This window comes from Typopeltis vanoorti, chromosome 9, assembly GCF_054136105.1.
Source record: "Typopeltis vanoorti isolate ZY-2024b chromosome 9, IOZ_Tvanoo_1.0, whole genome shotgun sequence".
NCBI lineage: Eukaryota > Metazoa > Arthropoda > Arachnida > Uropygi > Thelyphonidae > Typopeltis > Typopeltis vanoorti.
In genome coordinates, this window is record NC_143557.1 from 85,256,476 (window position 1) to 85,273,452 (window position 16,977).

Here is a 16,977-nt window from a genome sequence, read left to right on the forward strand (position 1 = left end):
GATAGTGAAAAGAGCTTATTTGAGGCTATTAGGTGCGAGATTGAGACTAGCAGAACAAAATATAGTTGGGTACTGCTATAGATCAGGTGATAGAATAGATAGTGGATATAGTATGCATAAACAAATTGATGAAATGAGTGGAAGGAGGTAATTATTATGGAGGATTTCAACTATGGTAAAATTGATTGGAAGGAGGAGAGGACACACGTGAGGAAGGAACTGGATTTTACTCAGTTATTAAGGGATAACTATCTGAGACAGCATGTAATGGAAAATATTAGGGGTTCGAGAGTGCTTGAACTAGTAATAGCATCTGATAATTTGACTAATGAATATGACCCTGTTGCCACCTATTGATGAGAGTGATCATAAGTTCTTGACCTGGGAGGTAGCTAATTGTGTGAAATTTTCGATTAAGAAAATTTAGCAGGGTACATGTGGAATTACTGTGCTGGCAAGTATGACAAGCTTTGGAGATTGTTTGGTTCAGTGCCATGGCATGTAAAACTGCAAGAGCTGGATGTTGATAGTGCATGGTATCAACATCCATTTAACCCCTACTTGATTTACTATTCGGACTCATGGTATACAGTCAGCCATAACCTAGAGTCTGAATAGTAAATCAAGCAGGGGTAAATGGATGAATAACACCATTAAGCTTGAGTTGCAAAAAAAGAAACAACTGTGGAGGGAATTTAAGGAGAAAGGTGACCTGCAGGCACACGAATGGTATAAAGCGCAGGCCAGAAGGGTAACGAGTGTGGTAAGAAAAGCAAAAGCAGATTATGAAAGGAAATTAGCCATGCAAGCTAAAGAGAATACCAAACAGTTCTTTCAATATGCTGCAAGTAAAAGAAAAACTGTACAAGACAGAATGATTTTAAGGAATGCCGATGGTTGGGAGGTCACTGAATCAGTCAATATAGTGGAATTACTGAGTGAGCACTTTGCAAGATTATATCATCCAGGTGGTGACATTGAAGGAATGAAGGAACCATTAGTTTATAGAGGAATTGTGGTGAATGAAGTGGAGGTGAATAGTACAGAACCTTAATGTGAATACATCTGTGGGATTGCATGGTATACCAGCACTGGTCTTACGTGAAGCGGCTACACAATTGTCAATGCCCATGACCATATTGTTTAATCTGAGTCTAGGGTCTGGTTTAGTCCCGAAGGGGGTGGAAAGAGGGGAAATTAGTTTCACTGCATAAAGGAGGATCCAAGACTATGGTTGCAAATTACCAAGCATATCAGGAGTTGTTGTCAAGGTCTTGGAGAAAGTAGTCAAGGGAAAAATACAGGAATGGATTGATGAAAATGAGATACTGTATGGGGGACAGCATGGTTTTGTGAAGGGTAGATCATGCCTCAGTAACTTGCTCAGGTTTTATAACACAGTGAATGCTGAACCGGATGTAGGTAATGGGTTTACAGTGATACTGCTGGACCTGACAAAGGCCTTTGACAGGATACCACATGGAATTCTAATCCATAAACTGCAACATATGGGAATGTATATAGGGTTCGTGAGATGGATTAGAGGGTGGTTGATGGAGAGATATCAGAGAGTAGTTTACTCAGGAGTAGTAAAAGACGGCCTGTGACTAGTGGTGTGCCGCAGATTTCTGTTCTTGGACCACTGTTGTTTAATTTGTTCATTAACGATATAGGGAAGGATCTGAAAGGAATGGTTCATTTGTTCGCTGATGATGCAAAGTTGGGTAGATTTAGGGGGAACATTGCAAAAGTGGCTAAATCAGCTCCTCAAATCACTTGGATGCTGAAGAATACTTTGACAAGCAAAGACAAGCCAGTTATTGCTCTATATCAAGCCTTGATAAGACCTCATCTCGACTGCTGTGCCCAGATTTGGTCACCTCGGTTCCTTCTTGATGGGGAGGAGGTGGAGAGGATCCAGAGGCGAGTGACTAAGATGATAGCAGGTCTATGGAATGAACCTGATGAGAACAGGTTGAAGATTTGTGGGTTGCAAAAATTGGTTGATAAGTGGAAAAGGGGAGAGATATGATTGAGACATTCAAATTGCTGAAGGGTTTCTATAGGATTAATTCAGAGGGTATTTTGGAGAACAGGACTGGTGGTGGGAGGACTAGGAGACATCCATGGAAGCTGGGCAAGAGTGTGGTTATTAAGGGTGTTAGAGCTAGGTTTTTTACTTTTAGAGTGGTGAATGAGTGGAATAAGCTGCTAGAGTCTGTTATGGGTGCTATGACAGTGATGAGTTCAAGGCAAAGTATGATAGATACTGTGTGAATGTCGAATAGCTGTGATGGACATGATGTTTAGGGCCTCCCTCGATGAGTCTAAGGACTCCTTGGAGTCACCTGTAATTATAATAATAAAAGTATGGTCAGGCATCCGTATATATATGCCTTTTATTAGTGTATTTAATAAATTAGGTTTCATTGTGTTGACAGCTTTTTCAAACTGGTTGGTTCTCTTCAGAGACTAGCTAGAAACCTTAAGGTAGCAAGAACTCTCATTCAGCCAAAGCAATCTTATGTCAAAGAGTTGTATTTTTCATAAGTGAACTCTTGTCGGTGCATAATCATAATTAGAGAGAGAGAGAGAGCCATACAGCTTCTTTTCGGTGATGTAAATTATATAGTAATAGTGGATATTAAAGATCCAACATTATCAAAGCAATCCTATAAACATAGGATTGCTTTAGTATTGAATGAGATTTCTTGCTCTCTTAGGTTTCTGCCTGGTCTCTGAAGAGAACCAACCATCAACCAAAAGCTGTCAACCCAGTAAATCCTACTTTATCAAATACACTAATAAAAGGCAGATATATGGATGCCTGGCCAGTGCTTGTATCTTAAGTAGAGCAAGTTAAGATGTAGAACAAGTAAGATACCAAGAATTGTATTCTCATAAGCTCTCCAGTCAAAATGTCAAAACTTCCTAAGTTTCTACATACATTCGGCTATGAAATAATGTCTGATCTTTCTTATCTACTATTTCTATATATTTTATTTTGTGTTTTTTGTATTTTATACTTTTTTTATCCTTTATTTTTTATCTTGATCCTTTTACATAATTCGGAACCTCTGCTAGAGACCAAATGGATTTTTTTCAAACCACTTCAAGGCCTCCAATACTAGGGCAGTGATCCGACACCAGGTAATTAAGTTCATCTCCCATCTAAAGACATTCACATACATCCATGATGGTGGAATTTGAACGGACAGTTTATTGGTTGTAAAGTGGGTACACTAACCACTAGGCCAACCAGACTACAAACTGTACAAGTAATTTGTGAACTATTTCAAAAACAGCTTTGTTTCTCTATGGTAGAGTAAAATATAGATGAAAATAAGAATATAATGCATTCTCTCCATGGTACAATTTAATGGAATAATTACAGCACAAAGTGAAATAATTAAACCAGCATCTACACCTAATACTCATAATTTTTTCCTATTTTCCTCGTATGCTCAATGGTCTGTCTTGGCCAAGATATTTGGATTTTTGATAACCTAATTACACTTTGATAGGGTGCTTAATCCTATCAGCATAATATGTTATGGCTGTCAACTGTGTGTGTATGCATCATTCTGGCTACACCAATATAGTGTTCATTGAATCCTATAGCAATTCCCTTGACTGTAATATTCATGTTATTTCAGATAACAGTAGTGTTAGCATTTAGAATCATGAGATGGCAGCAGGTGCTTGCCTTACTGTGTCCTGAATGTCTTTAAAATCATCAATAACCCTTTGGATCAGCAGAGGAGAATGGCTGCCTACCAATTTTCTAAAGTTTATTAAGGTTAAAATAGCTATATCTATTCCTTCTGCAATACTTATTTTAACAGACTCCTAGATTGAAGTATCAAGTATTATGAAAATACTAATGTTTTACAATGGACATAATGGATGAAATTTACATGCACAGCTGTTTCATGTATATTGGCTTGGGAGATGTTTTTTAACCTGTAAATAGCACCTGTTCCTTATATACTGATTTCATAATGTTTAGACCTAACAAATTCTATTTGAATTCCAACAACTTTAAACGTAAATATGCATTTCCACGTTTGAATATAGAATTAATCCTCAAAGAGGTTTACACCTATCACAGTAGGAGGGAATTTTTTTTATTTATTTATTTTATTTTTTTTTAACTAGGCTGGAAAGAAAGTATGGAATGGAGCACACTGAGATAAGGAAGCGGTTCCACATAGCTGGTTTATTGTTATGCCTAGCCACTGACTGAAGAGGTTTTGAAAAGCAATACTAAGATATCTGGAATGTTGGTTGCAGGAATTTATGGAAATAAAATTGCAGAGTTTAATGGATAAGTACAAGAGGTGATATCAAGAGAGGGTATATACATGAGGCAAACTATTCCACTCACTCACCAATCTGTGGGAGAAAAATCTAGCTCATCTCTTTCTTAACCATGAACAAATTTAACTTCAATGGAAATATATCCCTGTGTTCTCTCCCTTCCTTGAATATAATGATAAATTCCATCATGCAATATCCTGTAACACCCTGTTAGAAGTTTATAGACCTCTATCATATCACTTCCCTTTCTCCTGTCTGTCTGTAGTCCATACACTCTTAATTTGTCTTCATAATCATACATTCCATAAATCCAATATAATCTTTGTAAATTCTTTGCATCCTTTCCACAGGTTTCTTATATGAGAAATAAGACTTCTGCCATTGAGATAACTCTCAGTATCACTACAGCTTCTACTGATGTCAGTAGAGATTAAAGAAGCTCTGTACAGGGAGTACTAATTACATATAGAAAGCAAATGACTTCATATCAAACCATTTTTTCTCTATATATAATTAGCTTAACATTTCACAAGCAAACATTTTACTTATCAGGACTGCTAAAATATGGATGCAAACAAGCTAAAAATTCTTGTTAAATATAATTAATGTACTTTCCAATAGAGTGAAATAACTTGTTAGACTTAGCATTATTTTCATTACAAATATTATTATCCTAAGACTATAAGAGTCACAAACTCAGGAGGTCCCTTTTGTCATACACAACAGGCTCATCATACCATGCCTTAAACACATTCAAATTCTATGCAGACACCACAGTCTCAGGTAATGCATTCGAATCATTCACAACTCTCCAAAACCTGCTTCTCACTCCCTTGCTCAAACCCACCATCCAGGGTTGGCCTCTTGTTCTTCCCTAATCTAACACCATTTTATGAAAAACCTCTTCAACATTAATCCTATAACAATCCCTTACCAACTTGTATGTCTATCATATCGCCCCTCTTCCTCCTATCTACTAGACTCTAAAAATTGCATCGTCTCAACCTTTCTTCAGATACAGCATTCCAGAGATTGGAAAATATTTTGGTCAATCTCCTCTGGACCTTCTCCAACATCTCTTCATCCTTTTTGAAAACAAGGTGAAAAAATCTGTGCACAGTAGTCCATATGGGGCCTAATCAGAGCCTTATACAATGCAATCTCCTTACTTCTACAAGCCAGTGTTCTCTACATCATTCCCAGAATTCATTGTGTTGTTCTCACAGTTTAAGCAATATGTCCTCTAAATTTTTGGCATCTTATTCACCATCACTCCAAGATCAATTTCCTCAACCTCTAACAATATATCCCCACTAAGAGGAAATTCTATATCCCATCTTTGTTTTCCAAATTTTAAAACCTTACATTTCTCAACACTAAAATGATGTTACCATCCCTGTGCTCATTCACTCAGTCTATTCAAATCTTCTTGTAAGGCCACATCTTCTCTACTCCTCATAGTTCATCCCAACTTTGGATCATCTGCAAACAACTATATATCCCCATTCAAATCTTAACCAACATCATTAACATACAGGTTAAACAGTAAAGGCCCTAAAACAAACCCCTCAGGCACACCACTAGTGACTGTCCTCTTATGGGATATTGCTCTTCATACACAACTTGTTGATACTTATCAGACAACCAATCTCCAATTTTATTCACTAGTCCAATATCCCAACCCCATCCACTCTAATTTGACTATCAACTTATCATGTGATAATCTATCAAAAGCCTAGCAAAGTCTAAGTATACTACTCCGTATCCATCTCCAACATCCATTGCCCCTGTCACCTTATTGTAATAAATAAGTAGATTATTAAAAAATGACTTCCCTTTAGCAAATTCATGCTGTCTATCAGAGATAATACCATTGTTGTCAACCCAATTCTGGATCCTGATTCTCATCAGCCTTTCCAACACTTTAACCACAACACTGACTCACAGATAGGCCTATAATTTGATGCTTGAATTCTGGCACCTCCTTTATGAAGTAATAAAACCTTACCTTCTTTCCACTCCTTCAGAACTTGATCCAATGTAAGACTCATATTAAACAAATATGTCAAAGGCAGATGGCATTTCCTTTCACATTCCTTCAAAATATATGTCGTGATATATCATCAAGCCCCACAGCCTTATTAACATCAAGTCTGCTTAATTTCCACATAACTCTTCCTCACTCAGAGTCAGTCTCTCCTCATCATCACCCACTGTTCTCAAACTCTCCATGATGTCACATTCACAAGGATGAAAGACCTTTATAACTGCTCATTAAATATCTCAACTATATCCTCTGCAACATCATTGCCATCCTACGATAATCATTCTTTTTTTTTAGCTGGCTACATATTGAAATAAGTCCCTAGGATTTTCAGTTGCCTTCATTAGCTAACTGCTGCTCATACTTCACTTTTGATACCCTTACCAACCAAATCACCCTCCTTGCCTGTTCTTTGTATTCCTCATGGAATTGATTATTATCACCACTCCTCTTATGCTGGCTTCATAATGCCTTTTTATCTGTACTGCATGCTTAATCTCGTCATTCATCCATTTCACACCTACCTTATTTGACCTCATGACCTTTGGAATACATTTAGACATTGCTTCTACTAGATAAAGGGAGATCAATTCTGCTTGAATATCACCCAAGCAGCATTGATCTTCCTTCCACCCAACTCCTCATTCCATGCTACAGCTTCAGGCTGTCTCCTTAGTTTCTCGTAATCACTAGCCTTGTAGTTCCACATTCAATGTTTCATTAGGAAAAGTAAAGCCAAACATTTATTAAAAGCAGTTTTCTATCATTTTTAAATACTTGCTTTTAAACAGGGAAATACTGAGACTTGCCCTTAACTTTTGTACCCAGGTGATTAAAGTGAGCAGAGACACTACTGTCTGAACTGTCACCAGGACTGCTGTAAGCCAAATAGACCTGTAAAAAAATAAATAAATACATATAAAATCACATCTCAATGATTTCAATGAAACTTCTCTTGTAAGTGGAGGTTTCTGTGGTTTAGAAGTTCACATGGCATATTCTGTAATTGGACCACATTTTTTTTAATAAGCTATATAAAACACAATGAATTAATAAAAGACCCAACAAGTTTCGCAAGTTGTTTGACTTACAAAACTTGTCGGGTCTTTTATTAATTCATTGTGTTTTATATAGCTTATTAAAAAAATGTGGTCAAATTACTGGAATATGCCATGTGAAACTTACCTTGTTTTTTAATATTTACTTATGCATTCACTGATTTGTTAATCTGTGAACATACAGTAAAATAAATAAGGTGTAATAAACTGACAAGTAAAAATTATTTTAAAAATGTAAAAAAGAAAGTTGGGATTTATACAGTTGCTAATGGATAATTACTGAAACAACATGCTATAGAGTGTGATCAGGGGTTTGAGAGTGCAGGATCTGATTATAGCAAACATGTGGAATTCTCTGTCAATAAAGGGTTTATGTTGAACAACAAAGATGGTAATTATGACTAAGAAGGCATCTTGGAGAAGTGCCATGGTTCAAGAAGTTACAAGGAAAGAAAATTAGTAGTGCATAGAAAGTGGTTAGGAATTGTTTGGCAGCAGTAGTATCAGACTGAATACCCAACGTGAAGAGGATAAACAAAGGGGGAGAGGCTAAGTGGATGAGTAGAGATATAAAACAAGAGCTGGAAAAAAAAAAAAAAAAACTGTGGAGGGAATGTTAAAAAAAAGGTGATCAGCATACTCCTGAGCAGTAAGTAAAAAAGAGGAAAAATTACTATGGTAAGATAACTTTAATTAGTGCTGATGGTAAGAAGGTGATGGAGGCAAAAAAAATGGTTGAGTTTCTGAGTGAGCATTTTTCAAAGGCATCCAGCTGAATATTTTACAGTTGCTGATGTGACAGCGACACATGTCAAATCTGAGGTAGATGAACAGGTGTTTAGCATATTGAAAAATATGCAATGTGAATGCAGCAGTAGAACTGAATGGCATGTCACTGTGTACTACACTGAGTTAGCTTTGCATTAGAGTTTTACATATTTGGCACAATAATGAAGTTACCACATGATATCAACATCATGTGCAGCTAATATAACTGGGCACACCTATCCTCTGTATGTAATCAGTAAACGCTTGCCAGTAATGGGGAAACGTAGTGACATAAGCCATTACCACAGGCAGATAGTTGGGGACTGGAGCGCAGGTGCCAATGTTTCAGAAACAGCCATACTTGTTGGTTGCTCCAGTACTACTGTATCAAGGGTGCACCAGGACTGGATTAACCATGAACAGACCCAGCAGAAGGGCTCACATTGGTCAGTCATGCTTTGTTGATCCTAGAAGCAAGTGTTGGGTGTCACGACTGTATCTCAGTAACAATGTGCAACAGTCGCTCACCCACCAGTATGACAACAGGGCAGTTTGGCCCATTTCCATATTCATCATGCACTGTACCTTGCTTCGTCTGGGGGGGGGGGGTTCCACAGCCAGAGACCAACAGGGGTGCCCATGATGATGATGACCAGACATAGCAACCAATGTCTTGCATAGGCCAAGGAAGGTTGGCAGTGGACCCACGACAGATGGAAGAAGGTCATCTGGGGTGATGAGTCCCATGCTGATGGCCAGGTTTGCATTTGGCATAAACAGCATGAACTCCTATCCCCTGGTTGCATAGTTGGGGTTCAGTGGAGATGGGCGATAAGAGGGCAAGATAGTTCCACTACATAACAGTGGTTCTAAGACAGAAGTAGAAAACTACAGACCAATTAATATATCAGGAGTGGTTGTTAAAATATTGGAAAAGATGGTTAAAGATAAATTCCGATAGTGAGTGGACAGGGATACAATGCTCTATAGTGTGCAGCACAGCAGGTCCTTAGTAATTTATTCACATTTTATAATAAAGAAGCAGTGAAACTGGGTAAAGAAAATGCTGCACCATGATACTGCTGGATTTTGCAAAGGCATTTGACAGAATATCACATGGAAAACTATTACAAAAGTTTGAGCAAATGGAAATGGATACGAAGTTGGTAGCATGGATAAGGGAGTGGCTGACAGACAGACACCACAGTATATGGTGGAGTACCTCAAGGTTCTCTACCACTACTCTTTAATTTGTATATCAATGTTTAAAGCAGAATGATTTAAATAGATGGGCAATGTGGGCAAAGGATAATAATTGTCAATTTAATGATGCAAAATGTAAGGCTATGCACTTCAGGTTGAAAAGGTTATATACTGTATATCACATAGATGGTACTGCACTGCAGGAAATTTACGAGGATAGGGACTTGGGGATAATGGTGGACAGAGAATTGAAGTTCAGAGTGCTAACTGCAAAAGTTGTTAAAATAGTTCCAAGGATTACTTGGACATTGACACACTAAGTAAAGATAGGGAAGTTATTATCCCTCTTTTTAAGGCTATGATTCAGCCAAATGTGACTACTGTTTTTGGTCATCTGGGTTTCGTAGGGATCAGGAGGTGGCAGAGAGGATTCAGAATGACCAAGCTGGTAAACGAGCCTCCGTAGCTCAGTCAGTATAGACTAAAGCACTTTTGTCAGGAAAGACCTGGGTTCAATTCCTGTCAGTGATGTGAGGAACCTTTATCTGGTTTCTTTCAATGAAAGGTGAGTTAGCCAGTCTCATATGGAGGTAGAGGGGCTTTTCCCACCTGGAAACTTGGGTTTTTTTTGTCTTCCAGAACAGGCAAACAGGCCCCGTGAACATACACTGATTACGGTCATGAATATTGCCCTTAGGGGATGCAGCAAGGAGTGATGAACTGACTGCATCAAAAATTGATTGTGAACCCCTCATTAGAGGGCCCTACCTGTCCTAAAGGGATGGATAAAACTAATCAATCTATTATTATATGATATCTCCAGGGAGCCCAAGGACTCATCATGGGAGGGCACTCAACTTCGCTAAATACATCTGACCATATCCACTAATTCTCCTACTACAATTACTACCATCAATGCCATCTACCACCCATCACCACCAACAACAGTATTTTTTGTCTGTAAACTGTGGGTGTTCTGAAGAACGATTTGTCTGTACGCAGGATGAAAAATCCAAGTTTCCAGGAGAAAAACCCTGCTACCTCCATGAGATCGGCTAACTCACCTTCAATTGAAAAAAAGCCCATATAAGGATTCCCCTCATCACGACGAGAATCGAACCCAGGTCTTTTCCAATTGAAGGGCACAATGTTCCGCTGTTCTTCCAACTGCACTATGGAAGCACGTAGGTAGCATGGATAAGGGAGTGGCTGACTGACAGACACCACGCAGTATATGGTGGAGTGGAATCTAGGGGAATGAGGTTGACTAGTGGAGTACTTCAGAGTTCTATACTAGGACCACTACTATTTAATTTGTATACCAATGTTATAGGGAAATCCTAATATTATAGAACAATACATATGACAAATAGTCAGAGAACATCCACGAAAGTTGTGTAAGAGGGCATTTATTAAGGGTGTGCAGCCTAGATTTTTTATGTGGAGAGTGTGAATGATGGAATGGATTGCCAGAATTAGGTATGAGCACCTTGACAGCAAGTTAGTTTAAGGAAAGGTATGATAGATTTTGTGTGTATAAAAGTAAGTGTGGGTTTCCCACCAATGAGTCTCCAGACTCCATGAAGATACTGTAAATAATAATAACTATATTTACATTTTTTCTCATATGAAAAAGTAATAAGCCCACAAGGCTTCGAAATAATACTAATGCAAACTAATCAAACACTAAGAATTATTTACTCATAATTATTTCAATTATAGGCTCATCATGGGAGGTCAACGCTACTCAACATGAAGTCTACCATATTCTTCTTAAGCTTTCATGAACCATTAAGGTTCTTAGCTGTGGACTTCACAATTGCGACTGTCTCGAGGATAAGGTGGTTAGCCTTATGACTCCCAGTGTGTCCTATGTCTGTAGATGCATGTGTTCATGGGGACCAGTTTGCCTGTTCTGGGGGACAAAAAAACCCGAGTTTCCGGGTGAAAAAAAATCTTACTTCCGTATGAAATTGGCTAACTCACCCTTAGTCAAAAGAAACCAAATAAAGGTTCTTCACATCTTGGATGAGAATCAAACCCAGGTCTTTCCAACCAAAGGGCTTCGTCTATACCAACTTAGCTATGGAGGCTCAGTCTATCATACCACTCCTTAAACTCGTCCAACATTTACATTTTCACAACCCTCTCAGGCAATGCACTCCATGCTCCTACTACTCTCCATGAAAAAAGAAGGTGCAAAAAGGTGCTTCCTTTTTCACCTTCCAGGGATAGTCCCTTATCCTTGCTCCTTCCCCTCATTCTAACATATGAAAAATCTCCCCAGTAAGACATGAGAGAGTGAGGTCTGTAGAAAGCATGATATGCTAAATGGATTGCAATGATTTTAATGAAAGTTAAGAACCAGAAGCAAAAAATACTAGATGATACCAGGAAAGGCAGCGATGAATGCAAGACTAAGAATCATAGCCACAGGAGTGAGCATAAAAATATGAGTGTTGATGTAAAATTTAAAAGAAAAATTAGTTGTAATGTATAATGTATGCATAATTCAATATTACCTGTAAAACTATTGTGTTCAACACAAAAGAGAAGGATTATTCTTTGTTAAAGTAATGAGTCAGCAGACAAGTTGCCCAGATTAGTAGAGAACAAAAGAAACACCCTGAAGGAAAAGGTCACAGAGACTTGCGAAAGTTAAAAAAAACATCAAGAACAAAGACCTCAAAAAAAGAGAGCAAAAATGACGTCGGCACACCTGAGGATAGCACAAAATGTTCAGAGGAAAAGACAAAGAACGGAAAGGATATTTAAGCAACCTGATGAGTGGGAAACAAGGTTCACTCATACTCAAGTGTTCACTCATTGACTAGGGTTCACTGGGGTTGACTAGGGTACACGGCATGCCTGAGGATAGCATGAAAGGTGCAGAGGAAAAGACAAAGAACAGAAAGGATATTTAAGCAACCTGGTGAGTAGGAAATAGGTTCACTCATGCTCTAGTGTTCACTCATTGACTAGGGTTCATTGGATCACTGGAGTTCTCCCACCCAGAGTTCCCGAGTGTTCCGAAGTATAGTTAGTAGTTGCCGTTGTTCTCTGTGACCACCAGCACCTGTGGCCGGGAATAGATAGGTCTCAAAAATGAAGTCCAGGTCTCCCCAGGAATTTTCCAGATAGAAGAGCTTCCAGTCATCGACTACAGAGGAAAAGAAAAGGAATCACTCAAGATATTGCTCATTATTCACACTGAGCCTCCAATAAAGATGAAATGAATTTCCACGACGTCCATGTGAGAACAAGAAACATTGTAATCAAGACAAAAGTATGAGATGTCCTAACGGAACTTTCACTTAATACAATGGACTGTTTGTAAGGGAAGATCTGTGAGTAGCTGTAATATATTGATACTCTTGTGCTACGGATATGTGCAACTGTGTGATGGTATGAAATAAGTATTTGTCTTAATTATGTATAATACTGTGTTGTAATATAGAGTAGTGTATAGTATTGTAATATAGAGTAGTGTATAGTATTGTAATATAGAGTAGTGTATGGTATTGTAATATATAGTAGTGTATGATATATAATGGTGTGCGATAATCAGGATTTGGGTAGGCTAGGAATGGTAGCCATAACTAATTATTTGTCCCATATGTACTTACTTTTCTTGGTTAAAATAAACAACTTGTTAACAATATGCTGATCTGATTCTTGCCAATGCACTATCTCGAAAAAAATTACACACCTGTGTGTTGATGGGAAATTGCCATGACTATCTTAAGTGCTGAGTAAGATCATTAGAAATAGTTACGAGCCTTTGCTTTGCCATTTCAATCTCTCACTCTCGTAAATTCGATTTGGCTAGCGCAGTCAAAAAACAAATAATTTGCCAAACTGAAGAGCATGAGGGATTGAATAAGTCGCACATGTATATGTATGGCTGGCGGTAATTAAAATTAAAGCCAGTCATACTTACGATAGGGATTAAGGCAAGGCAGTAAAGGGGGAACATAAATTCGGCATGAGTGAAGTAAAAAATGCGAAGGAAGAACTTTAGAACTCTTTGAGACATACAATAACATAAAGTAAAAACAATTACAAAATTTTACACTATTGCCTTATTGACATCTAGCTTACTTAATTCCTGATATACCTCTTGCTTGCAATTAAGTGTTTTCTGATTTCATTTTCTCTACACTTGAGTTTTTGATTTCACGCTGAGGATGAACCATCCTAATGAACTGCTCACTGACAATCTTGACTATATCCTTGACAGAAGTCACCAATCTCCCACTTTCTTCCATTAAGAACATCTTATGATAATCATTCTTTCTTCCACTTACCACATATTGAAAAACCTCACAAGGGTTTTTCTTGGCCTGATTTGCTCATTTCTTCTCATTAAATCTCAGCCATGAGTTATTCCCAAGAGGATGGAAAGAAAATAGTTCCATTGCATAAAAGAAACTCCATGGCTGAGGTATCAAATGGTCAGATCGACTGATTAGCATCTCAGGTGTAGTGGTCTTGGAGAAGATGGTTAGGGGAAAAATCCAGGAATGGGTAGATATGAATGAGATAATATATGAGGGGCAATATCATTTTGTGAAGGATAGGTCAGGCGTAAGTAACTTTTGTATTTTATACTGTGACAATAGAGTTGGATGAAGGTAATGAGCGCCCAGTGATACTGTTGGACTTTGTAAAGTATATTAACAGGATACCACATGAAATTCTGATAAATAAATTGCAGCAAATGGAGAGGGATAAGATGTTGGTGATGTGAATAAGATGTTGGTTGATGGAGATATACCAGACAGCAGTTTATTTAGGAGTAAGATCCAGTAGAAGGCCTGTAACTAGTGGTATAATGCAGGACTCTATATTTGTGGCACTGCTATTTAATTTTTACATAATTATAGATATAGGAAACAATCTGAGGGGAAATACTGTTGTTTACCGATGATGCAAAATTGGGTAGAGCAAAAGTCGATAAATGGTGTTGAAATTTTGAAGGATGATTTAAATAGACTGGTAGAATAGGTAAAAGAGAAAAACTATGTCAGTTTAATGTACATTTTGGAGTGAAGAGTAGGTCAGGATACTGACAGAACTGCTACTCCAAATTGATGAAACCAGAAATTTGGTGGTGTTGGTGGATAGAGAGTTGAAGTTAAGAAGGTATATTGCAAAATCATTGGCTCAGTGGATTAATTGGTTACTGAAGAATACCCCGAATGAGCAAAAATAACCAGATTATTCGTCGTATTAAGGCAAACAAAGAAATTTTCATTGAACTTTTCAACTGAAGTGAATTAACTAGTAAAAGCAACAAGGATTTTCCTTCCAGAAACTTAGTTTTTTTTTTTTCTTCTAATAGAAAAACAGGCAAACAAGTCACAGAACACATGAAATTAACAGAATAAAATACACACATTTGCAGAGTGGACTTAGAGTGTAAACTAGCCTCCAATGATGAGGCTCCACACACTATTGAGGTGCCATGTAATAATAATAAATTTTTACTGCAATTCAGTTTGACAAATGAAGTTAATCTTAAAGAATTCAAGATTTGAAAACTAATATGTTTACATGATTAAAAAAAAAAGTTGTTTGTTGTTGTTGATATTTATCACATGTGAATTGAAGCTGCATAATAGCACAGGCTAAAATTACTACAATATTCATCAAGGGGTTTCAATAAAAATTATTAAACTTTTTGTTTAATAAAACTTTCTTAAACAAATTCTTTGTTTATTTTTATAAAAAATTATTATTTAGCCTTAAAAAATTCCAGGAATGGATTTCAGGCATCAAATTTTTCCCAAAATGAATTTGTGCTCATGAGTCATTAAACAACAGCTGAATTGAGGCCACTTTTTTTTAAAAGTTTTTTTTTTTTAATTCAAAGAGAAATGTGTTTTCTTTAAACATATCTATATTTGTTGAAAAAGGATTATAGCATTTTACTCTAAACTGATACTTACCAATGGAATACAAGGAACTGAATAATAACACTGCAAAGCAGAACTAAACTGGCACACGTCATATACCAAGGAAATTCAGGATCTGACTGGGTGTGGTATTTTCTTTCCAAAGATGGATCAGTGAAACGTAGGAACACATAATTTAAATCACTTGACTTCTTCCATTCTCTGTATAAAGAAAATATTACCATCACCACAAGAATAGAGATACTCATTATGGAAGAACTACTTTTAGATACTACAAAGTTTGTTATACCATTTCTCAAACTCATTCACTGTTTGCAACTTTCAGGCATTGCATTCTATGCCCCCTACCACTCTTCATGCAAAATAAAAAAAACTACTCACAACATATCATCCATTCATCTTCTCTCTGCCCAACTCTGCAAATCATATGCACTCAATCTATTGTCACAGACAAAGTTACTCAGTTCTATCATTTCTGTTACTTGGGTTTATAAGCTTCTCTAAAGCTTGCCACATCACTGTCATACCTATGCAATACACTGACTACTACTACACTATTATATTTTACTCTCCTCAATGACCTTCTGATATCCATTCTCACTTTCTCCTTGTTCCCAACCAAACCATTTGTTCCTCCTACTACTATTACCACCATTACTCTTTTTGCTCACTTACTCCTAATATCCAATCCCTCAATATCACTCTGCTCATTCTACATCTTGTTTATTGCACCTCTAAGAACTGAATCACTCCACGACTTCGCTTCACTAATATGAAGGAAGCAATCGTTCCTTCTCTTCCTGTGTCCATTCCTCCTTCTGATCTATATCCCCACATAACAATTACTCAGCCTGCACTTATTGTGCTAATTTGCAAATGAATGTCATCGACATTCTTCTCTTATATCTGCTGGCCTATAACAGAACCGAAACTATATACTTAATCCTGTTGTCCTCTATCCCACATTAGACAGCTGAAAATGAACTGCTCTCTGCATCCCTTTCCTCCTGAAATACTTCTCTTTTTGGCATCAATTTTTCTGCTATCATTAGCAATCCACCCCCCCCCTCCTTCTCCCATTCTGTTCACTCTAAAAATACTGTATTCCTTACATTCTGTTTTTATGATGATATCATCTTCTGTCAACCAAATCCCACTAATACTTATAACTTTTAGACAGGTTGAGCTTGCCATTGCCAAAAACTTCTCACCTCCAAATACTTCTGGCACATTAGTATAAGTAAACTTCAGTAGCCCCTTCATACCACATGCTCTCCTGGCCAACCCAGGCCCACTAAATACAAATTGCCTAGTTGTGAAGATACTTCACATGCAAATTTTGTTGGCTTATGCTTAGATAAAGGATTTAAATATGAATGTAATTTCTTGTCTATTATAATTTACTTTGTAACTAAGTGAAAAAAAAAAAGTCTCTACACTTATCTCTGATTCAAAATATTTTAATAATATGCTGGTAAACCATTTTATTACTTATATATGAAAAATATATGATTTCTGCATTGATTTAACATCAGCTGATGTTAAATCAATGCAACTGATGAAACCTAAATATAGGCCAAAGCCAGTCTGGGTAGTGATACTTTCCATAACACATAGCAATATAGCTGTTCGAAGGGAAGTATTCATTACAGGATATTAAAGCAAT

At 37.2% G+C, this 16,977-nt stretch overlaps 1 protein-coding gene across 3 annotated transcripts in view; it reads right to left on the reverse strand.

Moving 5' to 3' along the window:
• Ac76E (adenylate cyclase type 2 Ac76E) overlaps window positions 1-16,977 on the reverse strand; it is a 313,695-nt gene that overhangs the window by 193,854 nt on the left and 102,864 nt on the right. For all 3 annotated transcript variants that reach the window (XM_090397688.1, XM_090397687.1, XM_090397686.1), the window contains exons 12-13: window positions 15,345-15,512; window positions 7,174-7,258 (exon numbers count right to left, since the gene is read on the reverse strand). In XM_090397688.1, coding sequence (XP_090253814.1) covers window positions 7,174-7,258; window positions 15,345-15,512 — 253 coding nt within the window. The remainder of the gene's footprint in view (window positions 1-7,173; window positions 7,259-15,344; window positions 15,513-16,977) is intronic.